The sequence below is a fragment of the Scyliorhinus torazame genome, chromosome 3, assembly GCF_047496885.1.
Source record: "Scyliorhinus torazame isolate Kashiwa2021f chromosome 3, sScyTor2.1, whole genome shotgun sequence".
Lineage (NCBI taxonomy): Eukaryota > Metazoa > Chordata > Chondrichthyes > Carcharhiniformes > Scyliorhinidae > Scyliorhinus > Scyliorhinus torazame.
The window spans coordinates 81,120,731-81,134,570 of NC_092709.1; the positions used below are offsets into that span (position 1 = coordinate 81,120,731).

At 52.3% G+C, this 13,840-nt stretch overlaps 1 protein-coding gene across 2 annotated transcripts in view; it reads right to left on the reverse strand.

Moving 5' to 3' along the window:
* The window catches only part of acox3 (acyl-CoA oxidase 3, pristanoyl), a 267,755-nt gene that overhangs the window by 14,932 nt on the left and 238,983 nt on the right, over window positions 1-13,840 (reverse strand). For both annotated transcript variants that reach the window (XM_072495914.1, XM_072495915.1), the window contains exons 16-17: window positions 1,293-1,360; window positions 328-414 (exon numbers count right to left, since the gene is read on the reverse strand). In XM_072495914.1, the coding sequence (XP_072352015.1) occupies window positions 328-414; window positions 1,293-1,360 (155 nt within the window). The remainder of the gene's footprint in view (window positions 1-327; window positions 415-1,292; window positions 1,361-13,840) is intronic.

Below are 13,840 nucleotides of genomic sequence, written 5' to 3' on the forward strand. Positions count from 1 at the left end.
CTAAGGAAATCTTTTTTGCATTCTTCAACTATCAATTTCCTACTGACCTTTACTGTTTCTGAACTGATGTTAAGATCGCAGCCCAGAATATTCAATAATCGTACTTCTTCATTGCTCATTTTCCAACTTGTTTTGACAGGCTATGACATTCCTAATGGAGTTGCGAATAACGTTGCTCATAAATTTGAAATTCCTTAGTGATTAACACATTGGTGACCACCTTGTTATGTCATAAATCTTTGGACTCTTTCTTCACATAGCATAATCAGGAGTGTAAGGTGAAAAAGGCACAGCCTACTGTACTAAGGGAAAACAAAATTGCTTTACCTCTCCATCAGCTTTCCCAATTGGTGAATTCAAAATGAAGTCAGGAGGAGCGAGGACATCCACTAAAGCCACTGAATCATCCTTCAGCTATTTAACACAAATAAATATTGTGCTTAGTAGTCATGCTGCAAATGTTAATTTTACTGTAAAACAATCGTACTGGATCTGCTTTTTAAACTAGAAAGTGAACTAAAGTTGTGTTTTGACCTTTCATTTGAATGGTCTTTTAATAGCAATTGTTCATTATACAGAGTATTAACTGAACATTGTAACCAGTGAGGTTTGGGCTGAAACAGTACAGTTAATAATAATGGACAATTATTTGATCTTGAAAGACTGAAGTTATTTCAAATATTTACAATAAAATAACAACAGAAATAGGCACTGCTGCCTTTTGTACTCAAGATTCTCGGGCAGGGAAATGGCTTTCCATTTTGGCTATCTAGTAGCAACTTCAGCAATAAGCAATGGTAAAGCAGGTGCATTTTAGTTATGATACAAAATATAGTTCCCACTTCTTTGCTCCAAAAATATGCTGCAGTTTCAAGTTTAGAATAACTTCTCTTATTACACCAATGTGACATTTTTCGATCTGTTGGTCTATCCTAGTGAGATTAGTGCCAAGTTTGGGGCTGTTTTGTGCTGTCAGCCGATGTCTACTTGGAACTGAGTTTAGTTTGTGCAAACATATTTCACATGGGGGCCTAATGGGCAGCAAAGAGAAGAGACTTTCCTTTTGTCAGTCTATGCAGGAATCAAACCATAAATCTAGAGGAGGAATTCTATCGAAACAACTGCATAATTTCCTCTGAAACATGTTTTCCATTTAATATTTTAAATATATGAATAGATATATCAAAACTTTCCAGAACTAGTTATATAGTTATTAAGCTATTTTCTTTCCCCAGATTGTATTTATTTAACACAAATTGTGACTGATTAGCATATTAATAGTATATAACAACCTGTGCACAGAGATTCAGAACAGTATTTTGCAATCTTCTTGCAGGTTGGTTGCCGGTGAAATACCCTCCTGTAAATAAACAGTGAATTAACGTGATTAGTTTTTTGCAGATTATAAGGTATAGTTACTTGTTGATCAAAGAAAAATCCTACATTATTTCAGGACTAAAATTCAATTTTTGTTGGGCACTGCCACATGCTCCGGATTCAATAGGACTGTGAAACACATCTTGGCTGGGATTCTCCCGCAACCGGCAGGGCATGAACCACTCCGGCGTCGGGCCGCCCGGAAGGTGCGGAATCCTCCGCACTTCCGGGGCCTAGGCTGGCGCTGGAGTGGTTGGCGCCATGCCAACAGGTGGCGAAGGGCCTCCGCCAACCGCCGCGAGTTGGCGCATGCGCAGGAGTGCCAGCGTGTTCTGGCGCATGCGCAGAACCGCTGCCGTGTTTCCTGCACATGCGCAGGGGGTTTCTTCTCCGTGCCGGCCATCGCGGAGCTTTACACAGTCTGGCGCTGAGGGAAAGAGTGCCCCCATGGCACAGGCCCGCCCGCAGATTGGTGGGCCCCGATCGTGGGTCAGGCCACCGTGGCCCCCCCCCCCCCCCGGGGCCGGATTCCCACGCCCCCCTGAGGACTCTGCAAGCCACCCTCAAAGACAGGTCTTCCAGTATGGACCTTGTCTAAGCGGGACTGGCCAAAAACGGGTGGCCGCTCGGCCCATCGGGGCCTGGAGAATCGCCGGGGGGGGGGGGGGCACTGCCAACGGCCCCCGACTGGCGCGACGTAATCCCCGCTCCCGGAGAATTCGGCAGCCGGCGTCGGAGCGGGATTCACGCCGCCCCCCCCGCCCGGCGATTCTCTGACCCGGCGGGGGGGGGTGAGAGAATCCCGCCCCTTGTGTCTTTCTTTAAACTAGCCCCACAAGCATTCAGGCAAAACTCCTGAAAAACTAAGTGCAATGCACTGGGCACTATCTCTGGATGGCTGACAAGTGTCTCCCTCACCAGCTCTTGTTTTCTCAACTCTCAAATGTCGAGTGTGCCAGGGAAGGACAACATAATGCTTCAAAGACACTCTGAAGCTGTCCTTGAAGCACAGCCGACATTAATGACTGGGAGGGCTTGCTACCGTTCAAAATGGCGACATCTTGTGAATTGAGCTGCAACATCCTTCGAGTCCAAATGCCTTAAATCCGATACAGAGAGACAGCAGAGAAGGGAAGAAAAGAAGCAAATAATACATTCTGGATCCCACTACTCCTTGGGATGTCGTGCCCTGTGTGCCTAAAGATCTTCAGGGCAAGAATTGGCCTGTTCAGTCATATGAGGACCCATGGCTGAAACCTGTGGTCCTGAGTAGGCGGAATCCTTGAACTGAGGGACAGCTGATGGCTGTTTAAAGTTCTAATCACTTTACTCAAGGTCATACACACTTGCTTTGGAACCAGTTCAGAGAAAGTTCACTAGGCTGGTTCCTGGGTGGGGCCCAGTCTTGCCATTGGGAACTCATGTGTTTTTGGGATGACGGGTGTGATGAACGGTTACTGCCTTATCATCATGTAAGGTGATGTCCCCTTTAAGACCAGGCTTGGAACCCTGGGGACTCTGCCTCTGGCTCCGCCCATCTGGGAGCCATACATAAAGGCCTGCCTCATGGTCTGTATAGCAGTCAGCTCTCGTCCATATCTGTAGCACAGTTATTAGCCTAATAAAGCCTTCTTTACAGTTTAATCTCTAAGCATCATTATTGAGGGTACCTCAATTTATTAGGCTAAACTAGATTCAGGATGGACGCAGGCCTAAAACCAGAGAAGCTCAATCTGGAAGCACGAACGCCGGAGGCAAAGGAAATTTTAAAATACTGGCTGCGGTGCTTCGAGGCCTACCTGGACTCCGCAGAGACTCCCATCCTGGGGCCACGCAAGCTGCGTCTACTCCACGCCCGGGTGAGTCACAGAATCTCCGCCACGCTCGAAAAGGCAACGACTTATGAGGAAGCGATTGAGTTGCTCCGCAAGCGGTTTGTCAAACCCGTCAATGAGGTGCACGCCCGGCATCTGCTCTCTACCTGCCGGCAGCGCTCGGGGGAATCGCTCGACGGGTTTGTTGAGAAACTCACCGCGCTGGCCAGGGACTGTGACCATCAGGATGTGACAGGGGAAGTCCATATGAACCTGCACATCAGAGATTCTTTCGTGTCCGGCATCCGCTCGACCTACATCCGGCAGCGACTGCTCGAAAACAGGGCAAAAGACCTCCAGGAGACGCTAACGCTCGCCTCCTCGCTGGAGGTGGCCCGACATAACTTGGGTACGTACCCCGCGGACTCTGCCAGCCCCCCCCGGACTTCCTCAGACTCGCCCGTATTACAGGCCTGCGCCACGCGGCGACCCGCTCACCATGGGGGCACACCTTGCTACTTCTGCGGGCAGGGCCAGCACCCACGCCCACGCTGCCCAGCCCGCTCAGCGATCTGCAGCGACTGAGGGAAGAAAGGGCACTTTGCGAGGGTCTGCCTGGCCAGACCCAGGGGCCAGATAAACAAAGAGCAGCCGGCCCGAAAATCAGGCTCTCAGGCCCGCAGGCCTCGCAATGCTGCTGCGCACCGACCCGGCACGTCCTCTTCTGACGCGTCATCAGCTTCGTGCGAATCATGGGAGCGGCCATCTGGTCGGCGGCCATCTTCTCGACCCGACACGTGCGACCAACGGCAGCGGCCATTTTACGACTCCGACTACCCGCGACTGGGTGCGATCACCCTCGATCAAACTCGGCCAAAACACCTGCAGAACTCCATGATGCAGGTCCAGGTCAACGGGCACGACACTGCATGCCTCTTCGACTCCGGGAGCACGGAGAGCTTTATCCACCCTGAAACGGTAAGGCGCTGCTCCCTACGCACCCATCCCACATCCCAAATCATAGCCCTCGCATCTGGGTCCCACTCGGTACAAATCACGGGGTACTGTATTGCGGATCTCTCGATCCAGGGTGCCAAATACACCCGTTTCAAATTTTATATCCTCCCTCACCTCTGTGCCCCCCTGCTGCTCGGACTGGATTTCCAGTGCAGCCACCGAAGCCTGACACTGAAGTTCGGCGGACCCTTGCCCCCCCTCACGGTGTGCTGCCTTGCGACACTGAAAGTCGCACCCCCCTCGCTATTCGCTAACCTCACTCCCGACTGTAAGCCCGTCGCCACCAGGAGCCGGCGCTACAGTGCCCAAGATATGGATTTTATCAAGTCAGAGGTCCAGCGTTTACTGGGAGAGGGGGTCATCGAGGCTAGCAACAGCCCTTGGAGAGCGCAAGTGGTGGTAGTCCGGTCCGGGGAGAAGAAACGGATGGTCGTGGATTATAGCCAGACCATAAACCGATTCACGCAGCTTGATGCGTACCCCCTTCCTCGCATCGCTGAAATGGTAAATCGGATCGACAATGCCGAGTCTTTTCCACGGTCGACCTCAAATCTGCCTACCGCCAGCTCCCCATCCGACCAAAAGACCGCCCCTATACTGCCTTTGAAGCAGCCGGCCGGCTCTTCCACTTCCTCAGGGTCCCCTTTGGTGTCACAAATGGGGTCTCCGTCTTTCAAAGGGCGATGGACCAAATGGTGGACCAGTACGGTTTGCGGGCTACATACCCGTACTTGGACAATGTCACCATCTGCGGCCATGATCAGCAGGACCATGACGCTAACCTCAAAAAGTTCCTCCAGACCGCCCGAGCCCTTAACCTGACCTATAACGAGGGCAAATGCGTTTTCCACACCACCCGGCTGGCCATCCTCGGCTATGTCGTGGAAGACGGGGTCCTAGGTCCCGACCCCGACCGCATGCGCCCCCTTAAGGAACTCCCTCTCCCCCGCGGCCTCAAGGCCCTCAAACGGTGCTTGGGGCTTTTCTCCTATTACGCCCAGTGGGTCCCCAAGTATGCGGACAAAGCCTGCCCGCTCCTAAAGACCACCACTTTTCCCCTCTCGGCTGAGGCTCAATTGGCCTTTAACCGCATCAAGGCCGACATCATCAAGGCCGCCATGCACGCGGTGGACGAAACCATCCCTTTCCAGGTAGAGAGCGATGCATCAGACATCGCCCTGGCTGCTACCCTCAATCAAGGAGGCAGACCAGTAGCGTTCTTCTCCCGAACCCTCACCGCCTCCGAGATTCGACACTCTGCAGTCGAAAAGGAGGCACAAGCCATTGTGGAGGCTGTGCGGTGCTGGAGACACTACCTCGCCGGTAGGAGGTTTACCCTCGTCACCGACCAACGGTCGATCGCCTATATGTTCGATAACACGCAACGGGGCAAAATAAAAAACGATAAAATTTTGAGGTGGAGGATCGAACTCTCCACCTACTCGTACGATATCAAGTATTGTCCAGGGGAGCTCAACGAGCCCCCAGATGCCCTGTCCCGCGGCACATGCGCCAACGTGCAGGAGGACCGCCTGCAAGCCATCCACAATGACCTCTGCCACCCGGGGGTTACCCGGCTCGTCCATTTCATCAAGTCCCGCAACCTACCTTACTCAACCAAGGAGGTCAAGGCCATGGTCAGGGCCTGCCAGGTCTGTGCGGAGTGCAAACCGCACTTCTATCGGCCAGACAAGGTTCGGCTCGTGAAAAACTCGGGCCCCTTTGAGCGACTGAGCATGGACTTCAAGGGGCCCCTCCCGTCCACCAACCGTTATGCCTATTTCCTCACCGTCATCGATGAGTTCTCCCGTTTCCCATTCGCCATTCCCTGCACCGACATGACCTCAGCCACGGTGATTAAGGCACTGCACAGCATCTTCACCCTGTTCGGTTTCCCTGCTTATATCCACAGCGACCGGGGTACATCATTCATGAGCGATGAACTGCGTCAGTATCTGCTCAGCAAAGGCATCGCCTCGAGCAGAACGACCAGCTAAAACCCACGGGGAAACGGGCAGGTGGAGAGGGAGAACGCGACCGTGTGGAAGGCTGTCCTTCTGGCCCTGCGGTCGAGAAATCTCCCAACCACCTGCTGGCAGGAGGTCCTACCCGATGCCCTATACTCCATTAGGTCACTCCTCTGCACGGCCACAAATGAGACCCCGCATGACCGATTGTTTCTCTTCCCCAGGAAGTCTACCTCCGGGGTCTCGCTTCCACCTTGGCTGACGGCTCCGGGACCTGTTCTTCTCCGGAGGCACGCGAGGAGCCATAAAACGGACCCCCTAGTTGTAAAGGTCCGACTGCTCCACGCCAACCCCAGTTACGCCTACGTGGAGTACCCCAACGGCAGGCAAGATACGGTTTCCCTCCGGGATCTGGCACCCGCTGGATCCTCCACCACAGACGCCCCTTCCCGCGCCGCTCCCCTGCAGGACCCGTCGCCCCCTACAACACACCCCCTTCCGGCCCTACCACCCGTTGGTGAGCTCCTACCGTGCGCCCCCCCCTTGCGCCCCCCCTTTACACACCCCGCCGGCGCCGGCTCCGCTACCCCCGGCCCTGCCTAGTTCCTCTGCCCCGACCTGGACCGAAGCTCCGACCCCGGTGCTCCCGGATATGCCCTCAACCAGGACGTCCGTGCCCTCCGCACCACCGCCCGAATTGAGGAGATCGAGGAGGACGATCCGGCCGCCGAGACGGATGGACCTATGATGGCACTTCACCCCCGCCGGACTCCTTTTTAAACAGAGGGTGAATGTGAGGAACGGTTACTGCCTTATCATCATGTAAGGTGATGTCTCCTTTAAGACCAGGCTTGGAACCCTGGGGACTCTGCCTCTGGCTCCACCCATCTGGGAGCCATACATAAAGGCCTGCCTCATGGTCTGTATAGCAGTCAGCTCTCGTCCATATCTGTAGCACAGTTATTAGCCTAATAAAGCCTTCTTTACAGTTTAATCTCTAAGCATCATTATTGAGGGTACCTCAACGGGTTATCTTAAGAGAAAAGCTTGAGCAGGTTGGGCTCATACTCATTGGAGTTTCGACAAATGAGAGGAGATCTTAGTGAAAAATTCAAGACTCAGGGGGCTTGAAAGGGTAGATGCTTAGACAATGGGCTGGATTCTCCTGTCCCCAGCTGCGTGTTTCTCGGCGATGCACTGTTCGCTGGTGGCGAGATTCTCTATTCCTTACCCTTGTCAATGATATTTCTGATTGAAGCCATACCACACAGCCAGGAAACCTGTGGGCTGGGGTGCACTTTCGACGGGAACACAGAATCCCAACGGCCGGAGAATCCTGGCCAATGTTTCCCCTCACTGGGAAGTTCAGAACTAGGAGGCGCAGATTAAAAATAAAAGGTCTCCCATTTAAGACGGAGATGAGGAGGTATTTCTTCTCTCAGAGAATTACTAGTCTTTGGAATTCTCTTGTCCAGTGAGCAGCAGAGTCTGGATCATTGAATAGGATGCTCACCATTGGTGGTATCTTCAGGTCCCACTAAATGGCAACTTGCATGGCTCACCAGTCCTGCCACTGGGGAACTGCCGGCAGGAAGGGCTGGAAGATCTCGCCCTACTACTCAACCACCAGGACCCTCCTGGCATTCAGAGTAGCTAAAAACTCATTCCCTCTGAAGAAGCACTAATTCCAAAGGGATTGCACAAAGCCATTCCAGGGTAAGAACCAGCCAATGACCATTACCTGTCTGATAGGGCAAAGGTCCTTGAAATATGCTTTGAAATTATTCATGTTTGAAACAAAAATTATCTCAATCATCGAGACAAAGGATTATACATTTTGTCAAAACCAGGGTGGAGAAGACGGAGTCATATCACATGATTAATAGAAGGTTGGAACACTCCAAAATTGAGGAGTGGGGAAAATACTTATATAGGCAGAAAACAATTTCCTGACAGGAGGTGAGAGGGGAATTCAGGCCTGTTTTAAATTAATTCCCCTCCTATCCATAACCTAAGGCTGACAGACAGATTTTCGATCTACAAGTGAGACAAAGTTTACTGGAAGCAAGCAGGAAAGTGAAGTTAAGATCAGCCATGATCTGGGCACTTCCGATGGTGGCATGTAGGGAGCAGTCAATGTCTCCCCATTTTTCTCCTTAAGTCCTTTTCTGTTCGGGTAACAAGTTGGTGTCATCATTTATTTGGGCGGGCAAGCCACCAAGGATAGGTAAGACATTTCTCCAGAGGGACAGAGAGTTGGGGGGTTTAGCATTACCCAATTAATAATCTAATAATAATCTTTATTATTGTCACAAGTAGGCTTACATTAACACTGAAATGAAGTTACTGTGAAAATCCCCGAGTCGCCACACTCCGGTGCCTGGTCGGGTACACAGAGGGAGAATTCAGAATGTCCAATTCACCGACCAAGCATGTCTTTCAGGACTTGTGGGAGGAAACCGGAGCACCTGGAGGAAACCAAAGCAGACACGGGGAGAACGTGCAGACTCCGCATAGACAGTGACCCACGCGGGAATCAAACCTGGGACCCTGCCGCTGTGAAGCAACAGTGCTAACCACTGTGCTACCGTGTCGCCATGGCTATTCTATTATTGTACGGCCAACATTGAGAAGGTATTGGGGTAGGTTAGTGATCCGAGTTCCATATGGGGATGGATGGAGGCGCGTTCTTGTAGGGGCTCTAGCTTGGGTGCCTTGGTAATTGCCTTATTTCCGTTCTTCCCTGCGAGGTTTTCTTCGAACCCGGTGGTGGTGTCCACCCTGAGGATATGGAAGTAATTTACACAACATTTTAAGCTTGGTTCCATGTCGTTGTTGGCCCCTATCTTTAGTAACCATATTTTTATGCCGTTGAGTTTAGACTCAATGTTTAGGTCGTGGGAGCGGAAAGGTCTTGAGAGGTTAGGGGACTTGTTAATGGAGTGCCGGTTTGCCAGTTTTGAGGAGCTATAGGTAAAGTTTCAACTCTCTGGGCAAACTTGTTCCAATACTTCCAGATTTGGAACTTATTATCATAGAATCATAGAATTTAGAGTGCAGAAGGAGGTCATTCGGCCCATCAAGTCTGCACCAGCCCTTGGAAAGAGCACCCTACTTAAGCTCCACGCCTCCATCCTATCCTCGTTATCCCCGTGCCAATTGCTGCCCCAGCGAAAGGTTTTCCCTCATTTCCCTTGTCTCCACCATCCTCCCTGTTGAGGATGATTCTGTTTTTAGCCTGGTCAGGTGGAGGGAGTAGTTTGGGTATCTATGGTCAGATCTTGTCAACAGAGTCGGCGGAGATGAAGTGAAGGCAAATTTGGAGGGGGAATTGGGATCTAATTTGGACGAGCAGTGTGGAGTGAGGTCCTTTGCAGGGTAAACTCCATGTCCTCCTGTGTGAGGCCCAGCCTGACCCAGTTTAATGTGGTACAGAGGGCTCACCTGACAAAGGTTAGGATGAGTAGTTTCTTTTCGGGGGCGGCATGGTAGCCTAGTGGTTAGCACTATTGTTTCACAGCTCCATGGTCCCAGATTTGATTCCTGGCTTGGGTTACTGTCTGTGTGGAGTCTGCACCTTCTCCCCGTGTCTACGTGGGATTCCTCCAGGTTCTCCGGTTTCTGCCCACAGTCCAAAGATGTGCAGGTTAGGTGGATTGGGCATACTAAATTGCCCTTAGTGTCCAAAAAGGTTAGGAGGAGTTACTGGGTTACAGGGATAGGGTGGAGGTGTGGGCGTAGGTAGGGTGCTCTTTCCAATTGCCGGTGGGCCGAATGGCCTCCTTCTGCACTGTAAATTCTATGATTCGCGCTCCCCACCAAATCAGAAAAATTATATTTTTGGCGCTCTCCCCAATCCTGGGCCACCTGCCACCCCCAAGTACCCAAAATAGGTTGTCACCAAACGGAATGGCAGCCCACCACCCCCGCCCCTACTCCCGATCATAAAATACTCACTTTTGCCTAAATTCAATTTATACCCCAAGTACGTCCCGAATCTTTGGAGCAGCTCCATTATATTCCCCACCGACGTGCTCAGTTCTGATATACAATAGCAGATCATCGGTGTGTAAGGAACACCCTATGCTCCACCAACCCCTCTCACTATCCCCTTCCACAGCCCCGAGCTCCTTAGCACATTGGCCAAGGGCTCTATAGTCAATGCAAACACGGGGGGTATAGGGCACCCATGCCTTGTACCCCGGGGCAGTACAAAGTACCCCAAGTTTATGCTGTTAGTGCAAACACTCGCTATTAGCTCCTTGTACAACAGCCGCACCCACGGCACAAACCTTGGCCCAATTCCAAATCTCTCCAATACCGCCATCAAGTAACCCTACTCTACTCGATCAAATGCCTGTGGTAGTCACCACTAGTTGTATTACATGTATTACGGTACTGTCTGTATAGTAGAGGTATATGGGTAAATCCCTGCCTGCTAGCTCCGCCCAGTAGGCGGCGTATAAATGTGTGTGCCCGCCGGTGCTGTTCTTGTTCCAGCTACAGGAGGCACAACATCTTTGCTCAATAAAGCCTCGATTATTCCACTACTCTCGTCTTTGTGGTAATTGATAGTACATCAATTTATTGAGCAAAGATTTTTTTAAACGATGTACCTCCGCATCAAGCCTGATCGCCTGCAGCTGAGCCCTCAAGTAGCCAACGCTACATCCGCCTTTGACCACTGGCTAGCCTGCTTCGAAAGCTACCTCCGAACATCCGCTGAGGAACCCTCGACTCGCAGAACCTCCAAGTCCTCTATTCACGGGTGAGCCCTAACATTTTTCCTCTCATCCGGGATGCGCCCACTTAGTCCGAAGTGATGGAGCTCCTGAAGGGACATTACGTTCGACCAGTCAATCAAGTATATGCGAGGCACTCCTGTCCACGAGACAGAAACTCCCCGGGGAGTCTTTGGACGATTTCTGGCGTGCCATGCACAGCCTAGGTAGGAACTGTGACTGCCAGGCAGTTTCGGCAGTCCAGCACACCAAACGTTTAATTCGAGACGCTTACGTTACGGGCATGAAGTCTGCGTACGTCCGCCAGCGGATACTGGAAGGGAGTACGCTTGATCTTGCGGGAACTAGGCAGCTCGCTAATTTGTTAGAAGTGGCCTCCCGTAACGTCCAGTCCTACGTCACCGACCGCGCGGCACCCTTGTGGGCCCCACCAGCTTCCGACTCCAGCTCACCGCAAGCCTGCGGGAGCCAGCCAACTCTGGGGGACCCAGGTGCTATTTTTACGGGCAAAACAAACACCCCAGGCAGCGCTGCCCGGCGCGGAGCGCGACCTGCAACGGCTGTGGGAAGAAGGGACACTTTGTTTCCGTTTGCCAGGCCTGGTTGGTTGCTGCTGTTTCCAGGCCCGGGGTTCCTATACCCCCCACGTGTGCCGCCATTTTCCCCTTCGCAAACCACGTGCGGCCCGTGGGCGCAGCCATCTTCTTCACCGCAAGCCATGTGCAGCCCGTGGGCGCCGCCATCTTTGATGTCACCCGCCATTTGCGCCCCGCGGGCGCCACCTTCGGCCCCATTGTGGACGGCGTCTCAGGACCTCTGCTCATCTGGCCGTTCATCGCCTGCCGCTACCTCCACCACCGCTGTCCAGCCCGGGACCTCCCAGCATCTACCGCAGCTCGCCTCCATCACCCTGGATCAGTCCCGGCCCTGCAATGTTGCAGCCGCGACGACGACAGTGAAGATCGATGGGCACGAGACGACCTGCCTTTTTGACTCTGGGAGCACAGAGAGCTTCATCCACTCCACTCTGGTAAGGCGCTGCTCCCTCCCGGTACACCCTGTCACTTGGAGTATAGTGTTCAATTCTGGTCGCCACACTACCAGAAGGATGTGGAGGCTTTAGAGAGGGTGCAGAAGAGATTTACCAAAATGTTGCCTGGTATGGAGGGCATTAGCTATGAGGAGCGGTTGAATAAACTCGGTTTGTTCTCACTGGAACGACGGAGGTTGAGGGCGACCTGATAGAGGTCTACAACATTATGAGGGGCATAGACAGAGTGGATAGTCAGAGGCTTAGGGTAGAGGGGTCAATTACTAGCAAGCATAGGTTTAAGGTGAGAGGGGCAAGGTTTAGAGTAGACGTACGAGGCAAGTTTTTTACACAGAGGGTAGTGGGTGCCTGGAACTCGCTACCGACATATTGGCACTGGAGGGAGTGCAGAGGAGATACACTAGGTTGATCCCAGAGTTGAGGGGATTAGATTATGACGAGAGGTTGAGTAGACTGGGACTGTACTCATTGGAGTTTAGAAGGATGCGGGGGGATCTTACTGAGACATATAAAATTATGAAGGGAATAGATAGGATAGATGCGGGCAGGTTGTTTCCACGGGGAAAGCAGAACTAGGGGGCATAGTCTCAAAATAAGGGGAGGTAGATTTAGGACGGAGTGTAGGAGGAACTTCTTCACCCAAAGGGTTGTGAATCTCTGGAATTCCTTGCCCAGTGAAGCAGTTGAGGCTCCTTCTTTAAACGTTTTTATGAAAAAGATAGATGCCTTTCTAAAGAATAAAGGGATTCGGGGATATGGTGTACGGGCCGGAGAGTGGAGCTGAGTCCACAAAGATCAGCCATGATCTCATTAAATGGCGGAGCAGGCTCGAGGGGCCAGATGGCCAACTCCTGTTCCTAGTTCTTATGTTCTTATGTACCGGAGGAGGTGGTGGAAGCAGGGACGATAGTGACATTTAAGGGGCATCTTGACAAATACATGAATAGGATGGGAATAGAGGGATACGGACCCAGGAAGTGTAGAAGATTGTAGTTTAGTCGGGCAGCATGGTCGGCACGGGCTTGGATGGCCGAAGGGCCTGTTCCTGTGCTGTACATTTCTTTGTTCTTTGTCACCCAGAAAATCCTCTGTGGCCTCCGGATCCCAATGCAGAAATGTACGCATCACGACCCTCACCGTCCAGGGTGTAGAGTTCAGCAACTTCCGACTCTACGTCCTCCCCCACCTCTGCGCTGCTGTTACGCGGCCTGGACTTTCAGTGCCATCTCCAAAGCCTAACCTTAAAATTCGGGGGACCCCTACACCCCCTCCCCATATGCGGCCTCACGACCCTCAAGGTCGATCCATCTTCCCTGTTTGCGAACCTCACCCCGGATTGCAAACCCGTCGCCACTAGGTGCAGACGGTACAGTGCCCAGGACAGGACCTTCATCAGGTCGGAGGTCCAACGGCTTCTGCAGGAAGGGGTCATTGAGGCCACCAACAGCCCCTGGAGAGCTCAAGTGGTAGTAGTAAAGACTGGGGAGAAACACAGGATGGTCATTGACTACAGTCAGACCATCGAGGGGGCTCGACGCGTACCTCCTCCCACGCATATCTGACATGGTCAATCAGATTGCGCAGTATCGAGTCTTTTCCACAGTGGACCTGAAGTCCGCCTGCCACCAGCTCCCCATCCGCCCGGAGGACCGCCAATGCACTGCGTTCGAAGCAGATGGCCGCCTCTATCACTTCCTTAGGGTTGCTTTCGGCATCACTAATGGGGTCTCGGTCTTCCAGCGAGAGATGGACCGAATGGTTGACCGGTACGGACTGCGGGCCACCTTCCCGTACCTAGATAACATCACCATCTGCGGCCATGATCAGCAGGACCACGACACAAACCTCCAAAAATTCCTCCAGACTGCCAAA